At 44.9% G+C, this 22,398-nt stretch overlaps 1 protein-coding gene across 2 annotated transcripts in view; it reads right to left on the bottom strand.

The window, feature by feature from the left end:
- Positions 1-1,254: 1,254 nt before the first annotated feature.
- The window catches only part of RBM27 (RNA binding motif protein 27), a 97,324-nt gene continuing 76,180 nt past the window's right edge, over positions 1,255-22,398 (bottom strand). For both annotated transcript variants that reach the window (XM_030211585.1, XM_030211586.1), the window contains exons 18-21: positions 17,933-18,124; positions 9,870-9,956; positions 7,639-7,749; positions 1,255-5,527 (exon numbers count right to left, since the gene is read on the bottom strand). In XM_030211585.1, the coding sequence (XP_030067445.1) occupies positions 5,444-5,527; positions 7,639-7,749; positions 9,870-9,956; positions 17,933-18,124 (474 nt within the window). In that variant the 3' untranslated portion in view covers positions 1,255-5,443. The remainder of the gene's footprint in view (positions 5,528-7,638; positions 7,750-9,869; positions 9,957-17,932; positions 18,125-22,398) is intronic.

The raw sequence follows: 22,398 nt of genomic DNA, 5'->3' as shown, positions 1-22,398 counted from the left end.
GAAACAAAATGGCCGCCGTTCGCTCCACTGGCCCTGTGGCGATCGTCGACAGCGCGCCCGACACCTCCGAACAAGCGGAGCCCAGTGGAACGGCGAAGAAACAACAGCCGGCGAAAAAGGCCCCGAAAAAACTGGAGGCAGCACCGGACCCGAAGAAACCTTGAAGGGAGAGCAAAATTTACACGTTCCGGCTGCGTGAACTGCGCGACGCTGACCGACAGCAGCTGTTTGAACTTTTAAGCCATATCGGAAAAAACAGGTGGCCGCGCTTACGCGGTTCGCACCTTTCTTTTTTTTGTTCATTTGTTTAAACTGCCGCCGCCAAAACGCAAGAAAATGGAGGAAATTAAATCTGACGAGAAAAATCGCTATTTAGAAGTCACAGATACTGAATTATTTTCTTCTGTTTGTTTTTTTTTTTTGTTTTTTTTATAACCCCTCAATCATAATAAAAACACTGGAGCTGCCTGCTCGTTAGAAGTCTGGGGAAAGAAAGGCTGCTTCTTTGAATTTACTTTTATTTGATTTAATTCTTTTAAAGCAGCTACCTGTTAAAAGTGGCTGCCTCTCCCAAAGACGGTACACTTTTCCAGAGAAAGGGACGGCCCTTCCCTGCTAAGCCAGGGAGATGGGGAGGAAGGGGGGTGGACTCGAGACACTCGAGTTTAACACCCCCGAGGCTGTCAAAGAAAGAAGAGAAAGGAAACCCTGTCAAGCCTCTAAATAAGATTCCAGGCACAGAAGAATTATCACAAATATCTGTAATATCTAAAGAGAAAAGGAGAGAGACTAATGGGCTCACTTCCTACCTGCTGGGAGACTGAGAAAATACTGAGGCTAAGGTCACATGGCCAGGGCTCCTATTGGCTCTCTAGAGTCAGAGTTTTTTCCTCAGTCTCCACCTGCTGGTAGGCGAGCACAACCCATCAGTCCAATCCTGGTCCGGTCCGGAGGGACGCTAAGGAATTTGTTTTTCTCCTTATGTATGCACTAGGAGAGGCATCGCTTCTATACCTTTGAAAGCATAAAGCCAGGGCTGTTCTTACAGTCACTGCTGGGCAAACATCAACCCATATCTCTAAATCACCCAGAACAATGAAAATCACAAGACACAGATCTTTCAGTGGCTTAGAATTTCTGGAATGGTTCATCAGTTTTCTAATTTCTTTTCCATTAAAATATTTTAGCTTTTTCAGTTTTTTACTTTTTACCTTTGATGGATTTTTTTTTTGCTTGTTTTCTTTTCTCTCTTTCTTTTTTTTTTTTTTTTTTTGCCTTGAACCATTCCATATTCTCTCTTTATTGCAAAAGTCAACATGCTTCTTAGAAATTCAGATTGTAATCAATAAAACAAACATTACATATATGAATTTAAAGTATAAACAGTTAGAAATTCAACAATATCTCCTATTGCACTATGACACAAATTCACAATTTTGTAAAAACTATAATACAAGTTTGCTATACATCAAGAGGAACCTATATTCCTTTTCACATGATTTTAATCAAGTTCAACCTTTTTTTTTTGTTTGTTTGTTTAGTTCCAGCAGGACTGTGTCAAACTGATCTTTTAAGCCATAAGCTATTCCCGTCTATTAAGAACTTAATTATGAGAGCAGCAAACTAAAGTTAATTCACCAAAACATTTACTCTTTGTATTCTCAGAAATCAAGATAAATTAATTTGATGCATTTAGCTTCAAAATGCCTAGTTAAACTCAGCGGGAAACAATGAACCTCCAAATACATACAACGGAATATCATGACCTTTAAAGACAGGTGGTAGTCTATGTAAAATAGATATACATCCCTCAGAGATACTGTGGATATGTTGCATTGGGATTCAATGGGGAGCCGAGATCAATTTTAGCTAACATGGCCACCTCCAGACAGCTTCAGAGCGGTACGTAAGGATTTCACTTTACAGGGTTTCCTTCAATCTCCCTTCAGCTATCAAATACTTGAGAGCCAGCTAAGAGAAAATCAGAAAATAAAAAAAAGCTTGCTATCAACATTAAGATCTGAATCATCAGCTGCCCCCCTCAAAATAAAAAGTAAAATTAAATACTGGAAATATTCCATGCAACCCAATTACTAAAAGTTATGTCGCTTTGGTTACACAAAAAATACAGTTTGGAAAGAATCATTTGGTTACATCAAAGCCATGCGCCATTAAGCCTGCACATCTGTCAATGCCTAAATTATGTCCGTGACAATTACCATAACTGAATGTACTCCTACCACTCTTCCCAATTGTTTTAAAATCCCCAATAAATGCAACACTATCCTGACAGCATAACACTAGACTGTTCTGGCTGAGCCTGTCCTGATTTTACTCTACTATATGGCCTCCTCCTGCAAACAGAACTATAAGCCCAGGCATACAACAGGTGAAACCATCTGATCTAGTCCGAGGGAAGGAAAATTAACAGCTCTGTATAAATGGGTACACCTGTAGTTCAAACCAAATGGGAAATGACTGCAGGCATGCTGATACGCTCTCAGAATTTAATACTTTAATGAGGCTCTTTCAGATAATAAAACTAAACATAAAAATGCACGAGCCAGAGGAAGTTAGTCATTTTTGGCCTGGAAACCATGTGAAAAGGAATCACAATCTGCTCAACTGTGACAAAGTCCATCAAACTCTTCCATACAGCTGCAATCGCCCATTTCCCCCAGTACAAAAATACAACAATTCTTATTGAAATCTATACGCTGGTAGTCTTAGTACACAAAGAAAGCAAAATATTTACAAAAATTATACAGTTTAAGAAAACCTCTATACAAAAAATATATAAATCCTTTGTTCCCTCCATCTTACTTTTTCAGGCAGTCAGGAGTCTTTCAAAATGTTACAGATCTTCCAAAAATAATGGTTTACGGACAACAAAGCATGTAGAATGATAAACGGCAGCAGGAGTGATTTTGCTCACTTCGAAGAGCATATGTTCATTTTTTTTTTTTTTTTAATAATCTTGAAGTCTTAGTAGGCTGTAACATCTCTAAAGGACCAACAGTAAAATGATGTTGGCAATACATGAGGTTTTTGAGACAGACCTGTGTGGTCGTAAAAGCTCAAATGTCGCATCATCATTTATTGTGGTCCTAACAAAGGTACCACAGCCCATTAAGATTCCAGTTTTCCCAAGGAACAATACAGCTACTACAGATGTGTCACTGTCTTCTTAAAATGCATTTTTGTCTGTCTCAACATTAATCAGGAAATAGAAGTGCCAAATATCTATTAAAAACGGTTTATAATGTGAAGGTAACAGTTCTTGTTCAATATTAGGTTGGACAGTGTGGGGGACATTGGTTTGGCTTTGCAGGATTCTCAACCGGAAACGTGTACGGACAGAAGACACTAAGATAGTATAGCGGAAATCCTTTTTTCAGACTTTGTATGTCTAAAAGGTTCCTCTGTAGCCCAGTTTAAACACAAGTAATCTAATGTGCACTATTTCTGAAGTCTTGTTTTTCTAAATCAGGGATTTTACATTTGAAACCATTTACATTCAAATAAATGTTCAAATTGTAAGCCCACCACCATTCATGATGGCATGCTGGGCTATCTACATACATGTAAACACATGATGTAGATTTATGGACTCAGTTTTTATGAACATGAGATTTATTTACATAGAAATGATCTAACTGCATCCTCAAGCATGTTTTAATATAGTAGGCAACATCTATCAGCACACAGCTAGGGATACGTTCTAGCTGAAAAATCATGTTTGCTGGAAAACAGGTGAGGAAATCCGACTGATTCCCAAAGCAATACAGTACTTTTGGATCTGTGCGAAATCCTGTTAGCAGATCTGATTATCTGACCTACTGGATAAGTAGATATATCAATAGATATAAATATATGCATGCACACTTGTTTACATATGTTTTAAATGTTTCCCTCGTCTACTGGTGGCGGTTTATAGCAGAAAGGATATAATCGTCTCTCAAACTGCACATCAGCATATAAGCCACATGCATAAACACTTTAAACACCAGGTGTTTGCTTAGAGCACGTAGGCACAGTGGAAAAATATATTAAACAACACACACACAGCAAGTTCAAAACAGCAGCCACCAAGGCAGAGTCTGAACGTACAGGGCATTGCAAAGGAAGCTGCTTCTGCCACAACCTTGGTGTAAATGCCACAGTTGAAGCTTCAGCCTTTTCTTTTCTTCAGGATCCTCATTTTTGCAGATGCCCCTCAAGACGACATTTCTACCTTTAAAAGTGAAGGGCGAGTCGCTAGCGTTTAGCAAATGTGCTGGGTTCCATCTCTGTACAAACACATTTTATCCAAAAAAGTCCAGAATGATGAATACAGAAGTGCATGTGGCTCACAGCAGATGTCAGTTAATACTGTCTTACTACAGTAGGAAACCCAAGCCTACACCTGGTCTCACATCGATCCAAGTGCAAAGGGCTCTCAGCGTGGCAGCGTTTAGAGAAAAGAAGAATTACCAAAAGGCTTAAACAAGAGGTCCCACTTTATACTGTACTTCAGTACAATGCTAAGCAATAGCCCAAGTATTGTTTGGACTGTCAGATATACTTGACACAAGAGATCAAGTAAAGGCTAGATTTAGTAAAGTGTGCTACTGCTTGCTAAGCTGTTAACACACACTATTAATAAAGTAGGACCTGCGGTAAATAACATACATTAATGCATGTCAACATGCAGTCAACACAGTAGTGCTTTAAATAAAGCAAACCCTAAAGCACCACCAGTAGACAAAGAAAAGTGAAAAAGAGAAACCACAGAAATTCACTGATGACCTCTATTGCCTCAAAACAGAAAGAATAAAAGGAGTAAGCATCCTGATCATTCCTGTGCAGTTATATTTTGGGGAAGTTGTGTTTTGAAGGTCAATTATTTTGGGCTCAATGTTTTCTATTACCAATGAGTTCCTAACACCAGAAGCAAGACTGAGAAAATACAAGGAGTTGTGACTGCAGAGGTCTAATCCAATGATGCTCTGAGCCACGATACACACGTTCCATTTCATTTCCTATAGAAAGCCAAACCATGCAAATCCAGAAAACAGAACAAGAACAAAAGAAGACAGGGAAATGTATTTACTTCAGTTAAAAAAAAAAAAGTTTCTGGATAGCTTTAGACATTTTCAGGACAGAGGATGCTTTCGAACTGGTTTAGGGTTCTCAAGAATATTTATAAAGTACCTATTTCAATACAAAAAAATGACCTGCCACTTGGGTTATTTCTTTTGACCTGAAAAAAGGTCATAATCTTTTTAACCTGCATCATTCGTCACACACATGCCCTTCCAATACGCAAAACAAATTTAAAAGAAACAAAAATATATATATTTTTGGCTCATTGTACATGTTTTTTTTTAAATAATGGTAAAAAGATGATGACGTCTTCTTGCATTCCTTATAAAAAAAAATTTTTTTTTCTACAATCAAAATTTCATCGTCTCCAAGAGCGTGACTCATCTTCATCTTCATCCTCATCATCATCTTCATGCAGAAACAGGTCAGAAGTTTCAACTTCCTAGGATGGTAAATGGAATTACAGATCAGTCTGAAGGACATGCTGGATGCCCAATGTTTCTTAAAAGAAAAAAATGAACATCAGTCTGAAATTTGAGAAAACCAGGGACCCAACTGATAAAACAATCGTGCCAATACCCAGACTGGTGGACTACAGCATGAGACCACATTACATTCTTTTGTATCAATTTATTTTATATTTTACCAAAAATCTACGAACTGCAGGTGAGAGCATTTTGCTTTTCTTACTTTTAAGGGGAAAAGAAACATTCAGAGATTTACTAACCACTGGAGACCAATTTTCAAAATGACTGTGTATCTGCAGAGTTTGTGGGTAATTCTTGTCTTTCCATTCTCATATCTCTAAGGTATATCCTCCTGATTCTAGATACGCTCCATATGATGAGTCTTAGAACCTTTGTCCTCACATATCCTGTTACATGTATTGGTAATCTCAAAATTGGATTACTGTAACACCAGTATTCATCTGCCTAATTCTCAAATACATAGGCTCAACAACTTAACATAGAGGTCCTTTTACTAAGCTACAGCAAAAAGTGGCCTGAGACAGTGGGCACGTGCCGGGCCAATTTTTGCCATGTCCTGGGGAAAGGGTCTTTTTTTAAGGGGCTGGAAAATGGACATATGGAAAATAAAAACCAGTGTGTGTCCATTTTCAGCCTGAGACCTTACCACCACCCACTGACTTAGTGGTAAGGTCTCGTGTGCTACCCGGGTGGTAGGCATGCAGCGAGCGTCCACTGCCATTTACCGCTGGGTAAGCGTGAAGTAGTAGAAGACAAACATATTTTCTACCTGTGTTTTCAGAGTGCTCCAAATTCTGAATTACCGCCAGGGGCGCATGGTAGCCAGGCGGTAATGCTGATTTGACGCGCATAGGCACTTACACACCTTTCTAAAGGGGCCCTACAGTGCTTAAACTCATTTATGGCCAAAAGAAATACAATCACGTTACTCCTCTTTTCATAACTGAACATTGGCTTTGGGTATCTTAGAGAATCCCTTACAAAATTCTTGTTCTCTGTCATCAAATTCAATCTTCCAACCTCCTTATTCCCCATCATGGACTCTCCAGTTGTCAAAACATCTAACTGTGCCCTCCCTTCTGTCAAGTTTACCTGGACACTATCAGAACTTTCCTGTTTTACTGCAGCAACCCATACCCTTTGGAACAGTCTCCTCCTTTATCTCCGGCTTGAAATCCTGACAATTTTAATCTCGGCTAAAAGCCTTTCATACCACTAATCAAGATCTCACCTCTTATGGCTGTTTGGACTGGAGAGTGCTAAAGAATAAGAAAATACTCCCCCTGCACCCCCCCCCCCCCCAAATGTCCTGTTCTCCCATGTTTTAAACTGCAAATTTCCGCCTCATTTTTCCATTTGTGTATGTTTTTTTGAGATTATGATATGTTTATTAAAAACTTGATAAACCACCAATCAAGGCAGTTCACATGACAATTAAAATAAAGTAAAAAAAAAAAGAAAAAAGAAAAATAATAGTAAATCAAATTAAAATAAATTAAATCACGTCAAAGCAAATCAAATCAATGGCAGAGCTCAGAGCCCAGAATCATACTACCGAAAGCTACTCTTTCAAATGCTAACATTAAAAAAAAAATTACATTTGAGACGCCTCTTCAATCTCTCTAAACTAAACTCAAGTCTAAATTATTCAGGGAGAGAATGCCATAGAGCAGTAATCCAGAATGAAATGCCTCATGAGCCAATAGAAGAATTTTAAATTTAATATGATAAGATATGGAGAGCAAATGGGCTTCTTTATGTTTAATGTCCTATTATCTAGTGCTATGTTCCCTTTCTTCTATTTTTATTTGATTTTCTAAACTGCTTAGATTTTTGCTATATTTGCAGTATATCAAATAAACATGTATACTAAAGAGTGCAGGATCAGCTTTGCAGCAAGCCTCTTTTAGAGAAAAGCCTCTTCTTATTAATGTAAAAAATTTAAGGGAAATATTTGTTGAAGGAAAGTTAGCAAAGTGCTAAAAGTATCTTCAAGTCATGGGTAGTTTTGCCCTCAATTAGCACGTACTGATTGTGCCATTTGAAAATGAACCACACCCCATACCTCATCCTTGGACTCTTCCTCCTCAATGTCCGTGGAGACTGAGGGCGTCTTGGGTTTGTGCCATGAGATCTGGAGTCTGCGGCCTCGGAACCTTGAACCGTGGTTGGCGGCCTACATTGCATTTTCAAAAGGCAAATGCTGAGTTAATAAATTGTAAAGAATTATGTCAATAGGTATTTCAAAAACAACCAACTTAAAAAAAAAAAAAAAAAAGATATATATGAGACTCAAATCTATTAGAACAACCTCAACCCCAAGTTTCAAGCATGGCTTTGCATTTGTACTTCATACACTAGTGCTGGCTTACAAGACAATTGAGCAAAAGACAGTCACAATAGGCCATTTATGACTTAACTTTAACCCTACATGAAAAATATTACACATTGATTTGTATTATATTAGCGAATTCTTCAAACCCTACCGATCCAACTTAAATGCCTAATCTCTGCAACACAACCAAACTAAAGCACGTAATGGACATAACACAACTCTTCCGTTCTCCGATTCCCTAATGTGGTTGTGCCACATGAACTTGATCTTACCACAACATCACCCTGTATTTGTTCACACCAGAGCCTGAAAAGGCCTCTCCGGTACTATGTAAGCCACATTGAGCCTACAAATAGGTGGGAAAATGTGGGAAACAAATGTAACAATGCACCAAAAATTAAAGCATCTCACGCTAAAAGCCATATCCATTTATGCAAAGACATGAGCTACAAAAGATTTCATATATCAAGTAAATCAGAACTAATCAGGAATAGTTTAGGAGTCAGAGGTTACTCTCAAGCCATTCCAGAACAACTACTACTTCAAAGATCTTTAGAGCTTCTCTCACTTATACTTTTTTAGGGGTGTGCATGGGGCTGGGGGAACATTTACATATTAAATTTTTTCCTTTTTTGGTTTAGCACACACTAAAACAAACAAAATATTTTCTGTTGTTTTGGATGGGAAACACAAAAAAAAATCAAAAAGAAGAGAGAGACTGGTAGGGCTCACCACCTTCCATCTGCTAGAGACAGAGAATACCGGATTCTTCTCTCCTTAGCAAGGGCTCTTATTGGCCCTCTAGGATGAGTCAGAATTCTCAGTCTCCACCTGCTGGAAGGCGTGCACAACCCATCAGTCAAGCTCTGGGCCGGTCCGGAGGGACACTAAGGAATGTAATTATTCTGTTGTTATTTTAAAATAAGGGGACATCATTCTACTACTACCACTTATTATTTCTGTCGCGCTACTAGATGTACAAAGTGCTGTACACATACATCTCGGGTCCCTTTTCTCTTTCAAGCTTACAATCTATTCAAGACAGACAAACAGACCAAATGAGAATTATGGAGTTCATGGTCTATGGGAAATGCTTTAAAACAACATGGATATGAACAAGAGAATAAAAGGGATTACATTTTTAAAGTAGTTTCAAAAAGGCCGGCTTTTACATTGGAAGTAAATAAGATCCACAAAAGAACAAGAACCACTGACACAGGAATTATAAAGCACAACAAGGTGGAAGGAACAGAGTCTAGAGTTGGCAGTGGCAGAGAAGGGTGGATGATAAGGGAGAAATAAGAGAGAGGAGGATTAATGACGAGCCGCAGAATGAATGTTCTTGTAGGTAAGAGCAGAAAAAAGACTTTTGAGGACTAGGCTGCAGTCTAAGCAGGAGGGTTTGGTCTCGTGTTCAGAAAAGAAGGGACAAATGTTGGTAATGTTATAGAGAAAGATACGACAGGTTTAAGCAGTGTGTTGGATATGTGTAGAGAAACGCATCCCTAATACTTTTTTTTAAATGTGCCCTATCGCCCTGCAGGTGCAAGAACCCCTATGAATTCCAAGGCTGTGGACGGAGAATGCTACACACATCCTTCCTTAGGCCTGAATACGCTGCTTTGGTGGCATGTCCCAGACCTACCAGCCCTGGGCAAGGGATTCAAATCTGAAACATAAGCCCCAAGGCCAGCCTTAGCTGTAAGCAGTGAAAATAAATATTGATTCAAATCACTTAAAACTACAATTTCCATCACCATGCATCTGAACAAGATGATGACAGATGAGTCTCTGAAGAAGAGATTTGCAACTTTGCACACACATAGGCCATGTCACTTATTTATTTACCGTGATCAAAACTATTCATGAGGTAGCTCCATTAGTGAAACCAGAACAATTATTTTGATGATTAAACCGAGGTAGGTATAGTACAAAGAGATTCGTTTTGCTTTTCTACTTACGTTTTCAGCTTCCGATCGGGTTTTGAAAGTTAGAACAACACTTGAAGGCGCGTCATCTTCTTTCAGATCTTCCAAATCTCCAAATTTCTTAAATTGAAGAAAAGATTGATAAACACACTAAGCACAACATAAGAGGTCTATACACAGACAGAAATATGCTAACTGAAAACCACCCTCCCTGTATAAGGGTAAATAAGTACAGACCAAAGGTCTATCAAGCCCAGCATCCTGTTTCCAACAGTGGCTAATCCAGGTCAAATACCTGGCAAGATCCCAAAACAGTTCAATACATTTTATGCTGCTTATCCCACAAAAAAGCAGTGGATTTTCCCCAAGTCATTTTAATAATGGTCTATGGACTTTTCCTTTAGAAAGACGTCCAAACCTTTTTTAAACCCCGCTAAGTTAATCACCTTTACCACATTCTCTGGCAACGAATTCCAGAGTTTAATTACACGTTGAGTGAAGAAACATTTTCTCCAATTTTGTTTTAAATTTACTACTTCGTAGCTTCATTAAATGCCCCCTAGTCCTAGTATTTTTGGAAAGAGTAAACAAACAATTTACGTCTACCCGTTCCACTCTACTCATTATTTTATAGACCTCTATCATATCTCCCCTCAGCTGTCTTTTCTCCGAGCTGAAGAGCCCTAGCCACTTTAGCCTTTCCTCATAGGGAAGACATCCCATCCCCTTTATCATTTTTGTTGCCCTTCTCTGTACCTTTTCTAATTCCACTATATCTTTTTTGAGATGCGGTGACCAGAATTGAACAAAATATTCAAGGTGCGGTCGCACCATGGAGCGATACAAAAGCATTATAACATCCTCATTTTTGTTTTCCATTCCTTTCCTAATAATACCTAACATTCTATTTGCTTTCTTAGCCGCCGCCGCACACTAAGCAGAGGGTTTCAACGTTTCACCAACTCTTTCAGGTATTCCCCTAAAGGCCACACAGAGGACCGAGGCAAACTATTTGCCTAGATTCAACTAGGTGACTAGTTCTCCAACTGGACTAATGAGGCATTTTCACCAGATCCAGAAAAACATTGCACAGATAAGCCCAACCACCATCTATTGGAATATAGGGTAGGAGTTCACAAGCCTTCATTCTCAGTCTCCATCTGATGGTAAAGCAGCACAACCTATTTGTTCTGGACTGGTCTGGTGGCCGATGAGGAATATTTGATTTTCTAGTAAAAGTTTCACTACTGAAAAAAGCAAAACTTACAAAAATTTGAGCTTCCAAAAAGTCATGAACAAACCAAAATGACGTGTTGTACCTCAACCTGACTGCAGCCTGCATTTTTTTTGCTTTTATGGCTTTTTAGTGCTCATGTTGATGAGGTTTATATATCAGTATCTATGTAGCCATGTTAGCTTACAAACTGGCCATTTCACACCACAGATTAGAATATAAGAAATGCCATACTAGGTCTGAACAAAGGTCCATGAAGCCCAGTATCCTGTCTTCAACAGTGGCCAATCTATGTCAAAACTACTTAGCAAGATCCTAAAGAGGCAATTCTTTGTTAATTACATTCAGGGATTAGGTTGTAAATTAGCACAGCTCTTAACCCCTCCAAAATCTCTCTGCTGTGCTCATATTTACCTGTCGCTCCGAATATTAGATTTTATTAAATGAGTCAAAAACGTGTTGCTACTAGGAATGTATATTTATTAGCATACAGCTCATTAGCACTCCTAAAACACATGTTAAACCAATGTATTACATATTAAGTTAAGAAGTTTTAAGGAGCATTACAAATTGTTATTAAAACAAATGTAAGAAATGAACTGAAAAACCCCCCACATGAATTGACAATTTTAGCCTTGTGCACATCCCTAATTGCTACCTAAATATAATTTACTGTTCAAGTTAGGAAAGCGAATGCTACATACCTGTAGAAGGTATTCTCCGAGGACAGCAGGCTGATTGTTCTCACAAATGGGTGACGTCCACGGCAGCCCCTCCGATCGGAAATCTTCCTAACAACAGAGTTTGCTAGTTCTCGCGCGCGCCCGTGATGCGCGCATGCGCGGCCGTCTTCCCGCCCGAAATCGCTCGTGTTCGCTAGTCCCATACCAAGCAAAAACAAGCCAAGGGAAGACACAACTCCAAAGGGGAGGCGGGCGGGTAGGTGAGAACAATCAGCCTGCTGTCCTCGGAGAATACCTTCTACAGGTATGTAGCATTCGCTTTCTCCGAGGACAAGCAGGCTGCTTGTTCTCACTGATAGGGTATCCCTAGCCCCCAGGCTCACTCAAAACAACAAACATGGTCAATTGGGCCTCGCAACGGCGAGGACAGAACTGAGATTGACCTAAACTTTTTCAACTAACTGAGAGTGCAGCCTGGAACAGAATAAAAATGGGCCTGGGGGGTGGAGTTGGATTCTGAACCCCGAACAGATTCTGCAGCACCGACTGCCCGAACCGACTGTCGCGTCGGGTATCCTGCTGAAGGCAGTAGTGAGATGTGAATGTGTGGACAGATGACCACGTCGCAGCCTTGCAAATCTCTTCAATAGTGGCTGACTTCAAGTGGGCCACTGACGCCGCCATGGCTCGAACACTATGAGCCGTGACATGACCCTCAAGAGTCAGCCCAGCCTGGGCGTAAGTGAAGGAAATGCAATCTGCTAGCCAATTGGATATGGTGCGTTTCCCGACAGCCACTCCCCTCCTGTTGGGATCAAAAGAAACAAAAAGTTGGGCGCACTGTCTGTGGGGGCTTGTCCGCTCCAGATAGAAGGCCAATGCTCGCTTGCAGTCCAATGTGTGCAGCTGACGTTCAGCAGGGCGGGTATGAGGGCGGGTATGAGGACGGGGAAAGAACGTTGGCAAGACAATTGACTGGTTCAGATGGAACTCAGACACCATCTTCGGCAAGAACTTAGGGTGAGTGCGGAGGACTACTCTGTTATGATGAAATTTGGTATAAGGAGCATGAGCTACCAAGGCTTGAAGCTCACTGACTCTGCGAGCTGAAGTAACTGCCACCAAGAAAATGACCTTCCAGGTCAAGTACTTCAGATGGCAGGAATCCAGTGGCTCAAAAGGAGGTTTCATCAGCTGGGTGAGAACGACATTAAGATCCCATGACACTGTAGGAGGTTTGACTGGGGGCTTTGACAAAAGCAAACCTCTCATGAAGCGAACAACTAAAGGCTGTCCCGAGATCAGCTTACCTTCCACATGGTAATGGTATGCACTAATCGCACTAAGATCAACCCTTACAGAGTTGGTTTTAAGACCAGACTCCGATAAATGTAGAAGGTATTCAAGCAGGGTCTGTGTAGGACAAGAACAAGGATCTAAGGCCTTGCCATCACACCACACAGCAAACCGTCGCCAGAGGAAAAAATAACTCCTCTTGGTAGAATCTTTCCTGGAAGCAAGCAAGACTCGGGAGACACCCTCTGACAGACCCAAGGAGGCGAAGTCTACGCTCTCAACATCCAGGCTGTGAGGGCCAGAGACCGAAGGCTGGGATGGAGGAGCGCCCCCTCGTTCTGCGTAATGAGGGTTGGAAAGCAGTCCAATCTCCACGGTTCTTCGGAAGACAACTCCAGAAGAAGAGGGAACCAGATCTGACGAGGCCAAAAAGGAGCAATCAAAATCATGGTTCTCCTGTCTTGCTTGAGTTTCAGCAAAGTCCTCCCTATCAAAGGAATGGGAGGATACGCGTACATGAGGCCTTCCCACCAAAACAGAAGGAAAGCATCCGACGCCAGTCTGCCGTGGGCCTGCAGCCTGGAACAGAACTGAGGGACCTTGTGATTGGTCTGAGTGGCAAAGAGGTCCACCAAGGGGGTGCCCCACACTTGGAAGATCTCGCGAACCACTCTGGAACTGAGTGACCACTCGTGCGGTTGCATGATCCTGCTCAATCTGTCGGCCAGACTGTTGTTTACGCCTGCCAGATACGTGGCCTGGAGCCACATGCTGAACCGGCGTGCCCAGTGCCACAAGCTGACGGCTTCCCGACACAGGGGGCGAGATCCGGTGCCCCCCTGCTTGTTGATGTAATACATAGCAACCTGGTTGTCTGCCTGAATTTGGATAATTTGATGGGACAGCCGATCTCTGAAAGCCTTCAGAGCGTTCCAGACCGCTCGCAACTCCAGGAGGTTGATCTGTAGACCTTGTTCCTGGACGGACCAAGTCCCCTGGGTGTGGAGCCCATCGACATGCGCTCCCCACCCCAGGAGTGATGCGTCCGTGGTCAGCACCTTTTGCGGCTGAGGAATCTGGAAGGGACGTCCCAGGGTCAAATTGGATCGAATTGTCCACCAATGAGGGAGAGGAGAAACCTCATGGACAAACGGACCACGTCCTCTAGGCTCCCAGCAGCCTGGCACCACTGGGAGGCTAGGGTCCATTGAGCTGATCTCATAAAAAGGCGGGCCATGGGAGTCACGTGAACCGTGGAGGCCATGTGGCCGAGCAATCTCAACATCTGCCGAGACGCCCGCACCGAGGAGACAAGGGTCAGCAGATTGTCAGCCCTGGTCTCTGGAAGGTAGGCACGGGCCGTCTGGGAATCCAGCAGAGCTCCTATGAATTCGAGTTTCTGAACTGGAAGAAGGTGGGACTTGGGATAATTTATCACAAACCCTAGCAGCTCCAGGAGTCGAATAGTCACCTGCTTGGACTGCTGAGCTCCTGCCTCGGAGGTGTTCTTTACCAGCCAATCGTCGAGGTAAGGGAACACGTGCACTCCCAGCCTGCGTAGAGAAGCCGCTACTACGGCTAGGCATTTGGTGAATACCCTGGGCGCGGAGGCGAGCCCAAAGGGTAGCACACAGTACTGAAAATGCCGTGTTCCCAGACGAAATCGAAGATACTGCCTGTGAGCTGGCAGAATCGGGATGTGCGTATAGGCATCCTTTAAGTCCAGAGAGCATAGCCAATCGTCCTGTTGAATCATGGGAAGAAGGGTGCCCAGGGAAAGCATCCTGAACTTTTCTCGGACCAGATATTTGTTCAGGGCCCTTAGGTCTAGGATGGGACGCATCCCCCCTGTTTTCTTTTCCACAAGGAAGTACCTGGAATAGAATCCCAGCCCCTCTTGCCCCGGTGGCACGGGCTCGACCGCATTGGCGCTGAGAAGGGCGGAGAGTTCCTCTGCAAGTACCTGCCTGTGCTGAGCTCCCGATGGGCAATTTGGAGGCTTTGAGATCAAATTGAGAGAGTACCCTAGCCGGACTATTTGGAGAACCCACTGATCGGAGGTTACAAGAGGCCACCTTTGGTGAAAAAATGTTAACCTCCCTCCGACCGGAAGGCCGTCCGGCACAGACACTGGAACGTCTGCTATGCTCTGCAGGAGCCAGTCAAAAGCCCACCCCTGACTTTTGCTGAGGAGGCGCGCGCTGCTGACGAGAGCGCGCGCGCTGGGGTTTAGCCTGAGCAGCAGGCTGGCGGGAAAGAGGATTGTACCTACGCTTACCGGAAGAATGGGGAACCATCCTCCTTCCCCCATAAAAACGTCTACCCGAAGAGGTAGAGGCTGAAGGTGGCCGGCGGGAGAACTTGTCGAAAGCGGTATCCCGCTGGTGGAGCTGTTCGACCACCTGTTCGACCTTGTCCCCAAAAACATTGTCCCCCCGGCAAGGGGCATCCACAATCCGCTGCTGGATTCGATTTTCCAGGTCGGAGGCGCGCAGCCATGAGAGCCTGCGCATCACCACACCCTGCGCAGCGGCCCTGGATGCAACATCAAAAGAGTCAAAGACCCCCCCCCTGGCCAGGAATTTCCTACACGCCTTCAGCTGCCTGACCACCTGCTGAAAGGTCCTTGGCCTGCTCAGAAGGGAGCTTGTCCACCAAGTCCGACAACTGCCGCACATTGTTACGCATGTGTATGCTCGTGTAGAGCTGGTAGGACTGGATTTTTGGCGATGAGCATTGCAGAATGGTAGGCCTTCTGCCCAAAGGAGTCCAAGGTTCTAGAGTCTTTGCCCGGGGGCGCCGAAGCATACTCTCTAGAACTCTTAGCCTTCTTGAGGGCCAGATCCACCACACCAGAGTCGTGTGGCAACTGAGTCCGCATCAACTCCGGGTCCCCATGGATCCGATATTGAGATTCGATCTTCTTGGGGATGTGGGGCGTAGTTAAGGGTTTCGCCCAGTTCGCCAGCAACGTCTTCTTGAAGACATGATGCATAGGTACTGTGGACGATTCCTTAGGTGGCGAAGGATAGTCCAAGAGCTCCAGCATCTCAGCTCATCCTCCATGACCACGGGAAAGGGAATTGCCGTAGACATTTCCCGGACAAAGGCCGCGAAAGAGAGACTCTCCGGAGGAGAAAGCTGTCTTTCAGGCGAGGGAGTAGGATCAGAAGGAAGACAGTCAGACTCCTCGTCAGAGAAATATCCGACGCCTTCCTCTGCTTCCCACGAGGCCTCCTCATCAGTATCGGACACCAGCTGGTAGACTTCGGTCCTAAGCTGCGCCCGCCTCGACTCTGTGGAAACACGGCCACGGTGGTAGCGTCGAGAAGAGGACTCCCGTAGCGGAGGCGATGGAGCTCCCTCCATCGACGTCGTTGGGGAGCCCTCCTGGGAGGCGGCCGGCACCGCAAGCGGTACCAGGGCGGGCGTCCTCACCGCAGACGAGGGCCCAGCCGTCGCCTCACTCGACGGCACCGGCAGCGCAAGCACCCCCGGTACCGGAGAAGGGCGAAACAGCTCCTCCAGGATCCCCGGAAGGACGGCCCTGAGGCTCTCGTTCAGAGAGGCTGTAGAGAAAGGCGGTGGGGGCCGGTACCGGCGACGAGCTGCGAATCTGTTCCGGGGATGGAGGCGGTACCGGGCTGTCCACAGGGGAACGCATCGACACCTCCTGAATGGAGGGTTAGCGGTCCTCCCGATGTCGACGCTTGGGTGCCGGCGGTATCGGCGACCCAGAGCTCTCGGTACCACGCTTGGAGGGCGACCGATGCCGGTGCTTCTTAGCCTTAGCACGACGCACGGCATCGGTACCCCCTGGTACCGAAGAGGAAGACGTCGAATCCAAACGTTTCCTCGGGTCCGGGTCCGAAGAGGGTCGATCCCGGGGGGGCTGTACCACGGGAGCCCTCGAGATAGGCGAAGACCTGCTCATGGGCTCACCGCCACCAGCAGGGGAATGGACAACCCTCACCTAAACTCCAGACATCAAAGCACCCTCCGACGACATCCTCAGGAGGAACGATCCCGGTCTCGCAGCTGCACCAGACGATGACTTCGATACCGAAGGCCTCGATGTCGATACCGATGAACGCGGTACCGAAGTCGATGATGGGCGCGGTACCAAAGGCTCCGATGCCGAGGACCGCAGAACTGAGGATGTCGACGTGCCGGATGAAGTCCCGAACAAACTGTTCCACTGGGCTAATCTCGCCGCCTGAGTTCTCCTCTTCAAAGGAAGACAGAGATTGCAGGCCTGAGGACGGTGCCCAGCCCCCAGACACTGAAGGCAAGAAGCGTTCCTATCAGTGAGCGAGATTATCCGGCCGCACTGGGTGCACGGTTTGAAGCCGCTGGAAGGCTTCGATGACATGGGCGGAAAAATCTCACCGGCAAAATCGAAATCCGCGATGGTGAAAAAAGGGCACCAAAAACTCACCAAAAAACGAACGGGTGGCGAAAAAAGCCGCACTCGACCACGAAAGAAAACTTACGGGCCAACACTAGAAATAGAGGAAAGGTAGAGAAAAAAGACCGCGAATCGCAAGGGATCTCCAAGGGGTGCGGAGTGACCGAAAAAACAGCCGTCCCGAGCCGCGGAAAAAAGGAGACTAGCGAACACGAGCGATTTCGGGCGGGAAGACGGCCGCACATGCGCGCATCGTGGGTGAGAACTAGCAAACTCTGTTGCTAGGAAGATCTCCGATCGGAGGGGCTGCCGTGGACGTCACCCATTTGTGAGAACAAGCAGCCTGCTTGTCCTCGGAGAATGCAGGTTATACGAAAGTTCAAAATGAGAGACCTCTGTCTGTATCAAAGCGTTTTATCAACTGTAAGGGACACAAACTATATAATGGAATTTTTACTGAGCAAAGTAAACTTACTGAAAAATGTTGTAATAAGTCCTCTTTCTCCTCTTCAACAAATCCACAGACTGCTAGTGCTTTGGGGCGATGGTCCACCACCATGTGATTCAATGTGCCCCGTCCTCTTGCACCACGACCCCGGCCCCTGCCTCGGCTCTGAACAGAAGAAGCCTTTCCCCGACTCGTAGGAAGGATACCCAGCCGAGCAGCCTAACAAAAGAAACGAAACATGAGAAAATGCTTCTAGCTTTGTATATTTTAGGTCTGGGGAATTTTGACAGGGTAAATTCCAGGACCATGGTTGGCCTTAATACATTTTGAAAGTGAATGGCCCGTTACTTGAATCTGGCATTTATATAGTGATTTTACTCAATATTTGGTTTACTATTATCTGCTTTGACTGTAATTAAAACAGTCAAAGCAGATAATAAAATACATTTCAAATAAAATACAAAATCAGAAAAACCCAAAAGCATATTATTGTGTCTTTGGACAGATTGACAGCACTATTAAAACATCTTTAAGAACACTATGGAGAATAAAAGGTCTTACATGATAATTTTCTTTCCATTAGTTCGTCTCGTTATTCCAGAACCTGTGGATAGCTGTGTCCATCCACCAGAAGGTGATATTAGAGAACTGAAAACTGAGCTGAGACATTCTATCTCCACCTGCTGGCTGATGGACGCAACTATTCACAGGTTCTGGAATAGTGAGAAGCTATGTAATAGAAAACAAGAGTTTTCAATCCAGTCTTCTGGGAACTTCCACTTAGTTATGTTTTTAGGATAGTCACAATGACTAAGCATGAAAAATAAATTTTCAGGCACTGCCTCTTTGTTTATGCAAATTTCTCATATATATTCACTGCGAACATCCTGAAAACCCAACTACCTGAGCAATGCCTAAAGGAAAATTAGTTCTTACCCAATAAATTTTCTTTCCTTTCTAGGACAAGTGGGTTATTATGCCTGTCTACAAGCAGGTAAAGACAGAGGAAACAGCATTGCATCATGCCTTAAGATCCAGTGCTCAGTGTCGCACCTCAATATTTTGAAAACAAAGCAGTGGAAAAAAAAGGATCAAGGCCATAAGCCGACCTGCCAGAAAAGGTCCTCTTCCTCAGACTCAAACCATGATGATTGCTCAAACAAAGCCTATCAGTGTCAAAGTAAACTCCCAGGTACTCGCGTCACTGAGAAGGAACTAGATGACTCTTGAAGAAGTTGATCACCCAGCCCGAGGACTGAAGAAGACATACTACCTTGGAGGTCGTATCCAGGCTGTCCTGATAAGAAGCCCTGATGAGCCCATCATCCAGACAGGAACGTACTCCGACAGTGGTAATAGTCCACCACCACTACCTTGGAAAATGTCCTGGGAGCCGTCGACAGGCCACAAGGCATGTCCCTGAATTAAAAATGCCTTCCCCGATCGCGCTATGTGCCGGTCCTGAAGAACGTTGCAGGCCAGAGGGTGTCAAGAGCGGAGGAGGTGGCGGAGACCTTCTGGAGACACTTTTCGGTGTTATACCAAGGAGAGCCTGGAGATCGAGAAGGTATAAGGGAGTACTTAGCGCAATCAGGAATGCCGCAGCTTCCAGAGGCAGCAATTGAGGAGCTTAATGTGCCTCTAACGGCCAAAGAAGTTCAGAGAGCCATCAAGGCCCTAAAGCTATACTCAGCGCCGGGGCCTGATGGCTTTTCGGGTGATTTTACAAAATGCTGGGCCCTCGGCTGCTGGGACTGCTATGGGAATAGTATACAGAAGTGATAGAAAACGAGGCATTTCCCCCCCCAGGCAAATACAGCGTTAGTAATACCAAAAGGCGGGAGAGACCTCTTGGATCCTGGCTCCTACAGGCCGATCTCATTAATCAACGTTGACGTCAAAATTCTGTCACGAGTTCTAGCAGACCGACTAGCTCCTTTGCTGCCCCAGATAATCCAGGAGAGCCAGGTAGGCTTTGTAAGAGGTCGCCAGTCAGTTCTTAATGTACGTAAGTTACTAGCAGCAGTAATACATAGTGCAGTGGACGGCACATCTGGACTAATAGTTAGTCTAGATGCAGAGCGCGCCTTCAACAGAGTATTTTGGCCCTTTATGTTTGAAGTGCTGCAGTGGGTGGGGATAACGGGCTGGCACATGCAGGCTATTCGGGCACTTTACTCGTCTCCGACAGCCATGCTGGTGGTAAATGGGATTAGTACGGGGGAGATGAAGATAGGCTGTGGGACACTGCAAGGATGTCCCCTGTCCCCTCAGCTGTTCGTGCTCTCTCTGGAACCTCTATTGTGTGAGATACGGGCGGCGGAGCGGATACGGGGCATCGGAATTCAGGGGGTAGTTACCAAAATACTTGCTTATGCAGATGATCTCCTGCTGCTTTTAGACCCGGCCCATTCGACACTGCAATGCTTATTAGATGTGTTGAGAGGTTATGGGGCGATGTCGGGATTCAAGCTAAATCTTACAAAGTCACAGGGTCTGCCCCTGGGAGAAGAGGTGCGGAGTGGCTGGGGAGATCAGTTCCCTCTAGACTGGGCAACAGATAAGATAAAATACCTAGGGGTCTTGGTGCCGACCGACTTATCTAAATTATATAACATGAATGTGTTCCCGCTGTTGGCGGAGACCCGTCGACTGCTACAACTCTGGGGCGCCTATCCCATCACACTGGCCGGCCGCATAGCACTTTTTAATATGATGGTAGCTTCAAAGTGGCTCTACTTATTCCAAATGTTGCCACTGTACTTGCGGCGTAGGGAGGAGCGGCTGCTGCATCGTATGGTGCAAGGCTTTCTGTGGAGGGACCGGTGCCCTAGACTGCCGATGATAGTGATACAAAAACCAAAAGCTCATGGGGGAATGGGATTATTGAATATTAGGTACTTGGTGGTTTCATGCGTACTGAGGCATATCCGAGACTGGCTGGCGGGTACCCACGACTTCACACCAACTGTGATTTGAAACATTGTTAATGCCCAGAGAGCATCTGGGATGGCTGGTGCATACAACGGGTAGAAAGCCACAACTGGAGATTAGAAAAAACCCGTTTATTAGTTCAGCAAGAGCGGCCTAGAGGTGGTTGTGCAGGCGCCATAACTTCTCCCCAGCAGCCACACCATTCTTGCCTTTGAAAAATAATCCAGACTTCCTAGCAGGCACATTCTCAAAGACCCTTCTCGCTTGGCAAGAGCGTGGGATTCACTACATGTATCAGCTGTTGGATGAGGAGGGGAAAATCAAGGAGTTTACAGCACTGCAACAGGAAGTGCCAGCCAAGGACTCTTTTGCATATTATCAGGTGCGGCACTACGCTGCTTCGCTTGGCTGGGAGAATCTCTGTGAGGATGTTAAAGATACTCTGAACTCGGCCCTTACTTTGGGGTCTCAGAATACAGTGCCACTGAGATTTTTTCATCGCAATCTGTTGGACACGACAGAGGATCTGGATTACAAAGGCTACACGGGAAGGTGGGCGGCGGATTTAGCAGCGGAAATCTCAGAGAGTTTATTCACGGACTTTCTCAGAAGTATTCAGAGAACCACTTTCACGCGTGACTGGGAACTGCAATATAAATTTGCACTAAGACTGTAATCGCGCCTTACAGAGCATTCAAGGCGCGTTTTGGAGCCTCAGGGGCATGCTCAAAGTGTGGTAGGGAACCAGCTACGTTGGGCCATATGTTCTGGACTTGCCCACTGGTGACCAATTTCTGGGCAGAGATCCTAGCGGCTGTTCGGCGATATTGGAATGGTGCAGTGCCCTTGCAGCCTCTGCTCTTATTTGAGGAGTTTAAACTGTGAGATTTTCGAATACACGGTCTGAAAGACTTCTTAAGGAGAACTGTGCTGCAGGGAAAGAGAGTGTTGCTCCTGAATTGGACAGAGCCAACCGGCCCGACTCTGGCACAGTGGAGAGTACAAATGATTGAGAGACTAAAGTTGGAGAGACGGGGGATTAAGGACTTTGAAACAACAGAGGGCAGACATCTGCAAGCGGTGTGGAGTCGCTTTTGGGACACGCTACAGCCAGCGGCGAGGAGCAGTCTCCTTAATAGTCATTGCCTCTAGACAATCCTGTTCAAATGAGCCAAGCCTTTCTGATTCCTTGCTCCTAATGTTAGGAAGGGGGGGGGGGGGGGGGGAAGGGGGGGGAATGTTTGGAATCTGTTTTCGTGAATTTATATGTTGGAAAGTGTTGAATTGAGGACATGTTACGTCTTCTAATTAGAATTGCAAATTGTAACTGTAATTGAAGATATTGTTTTGAATAAAAAGATTTAAATATAAGTGCATCAGCAGATAGTATGGATGCATCTATGCAATCTGGAATCTATGCTATCTGCCGATGCATTTAGTGCAGCCTCATGCATTAAATGATCCCGATCCCTGACCATCACTCCAACCCTCCAATCTCCCCAAGCAGGCCCAGAAACCTTTCCCACCCTCTTTCCCAACCCCCCCACCCCATATTTTAA

This window comes from Microcaecilia unicolor, chromosome 8 (genome assembly GCF_901765095.1).
Source record: "Microcaecilia unicolor chromosome 8, aMicUni1.1, whole genome shotgun sequence".
NCBI lineage: Eukaryota > Metazoa > Chordata > Amphibia > Gymnophiona > Siphonopidae > Microcaecilia > Microcaecilia unicolor.
This window is presented reverse-complemented; position numbering and strand designations above follow the sequence as displayed.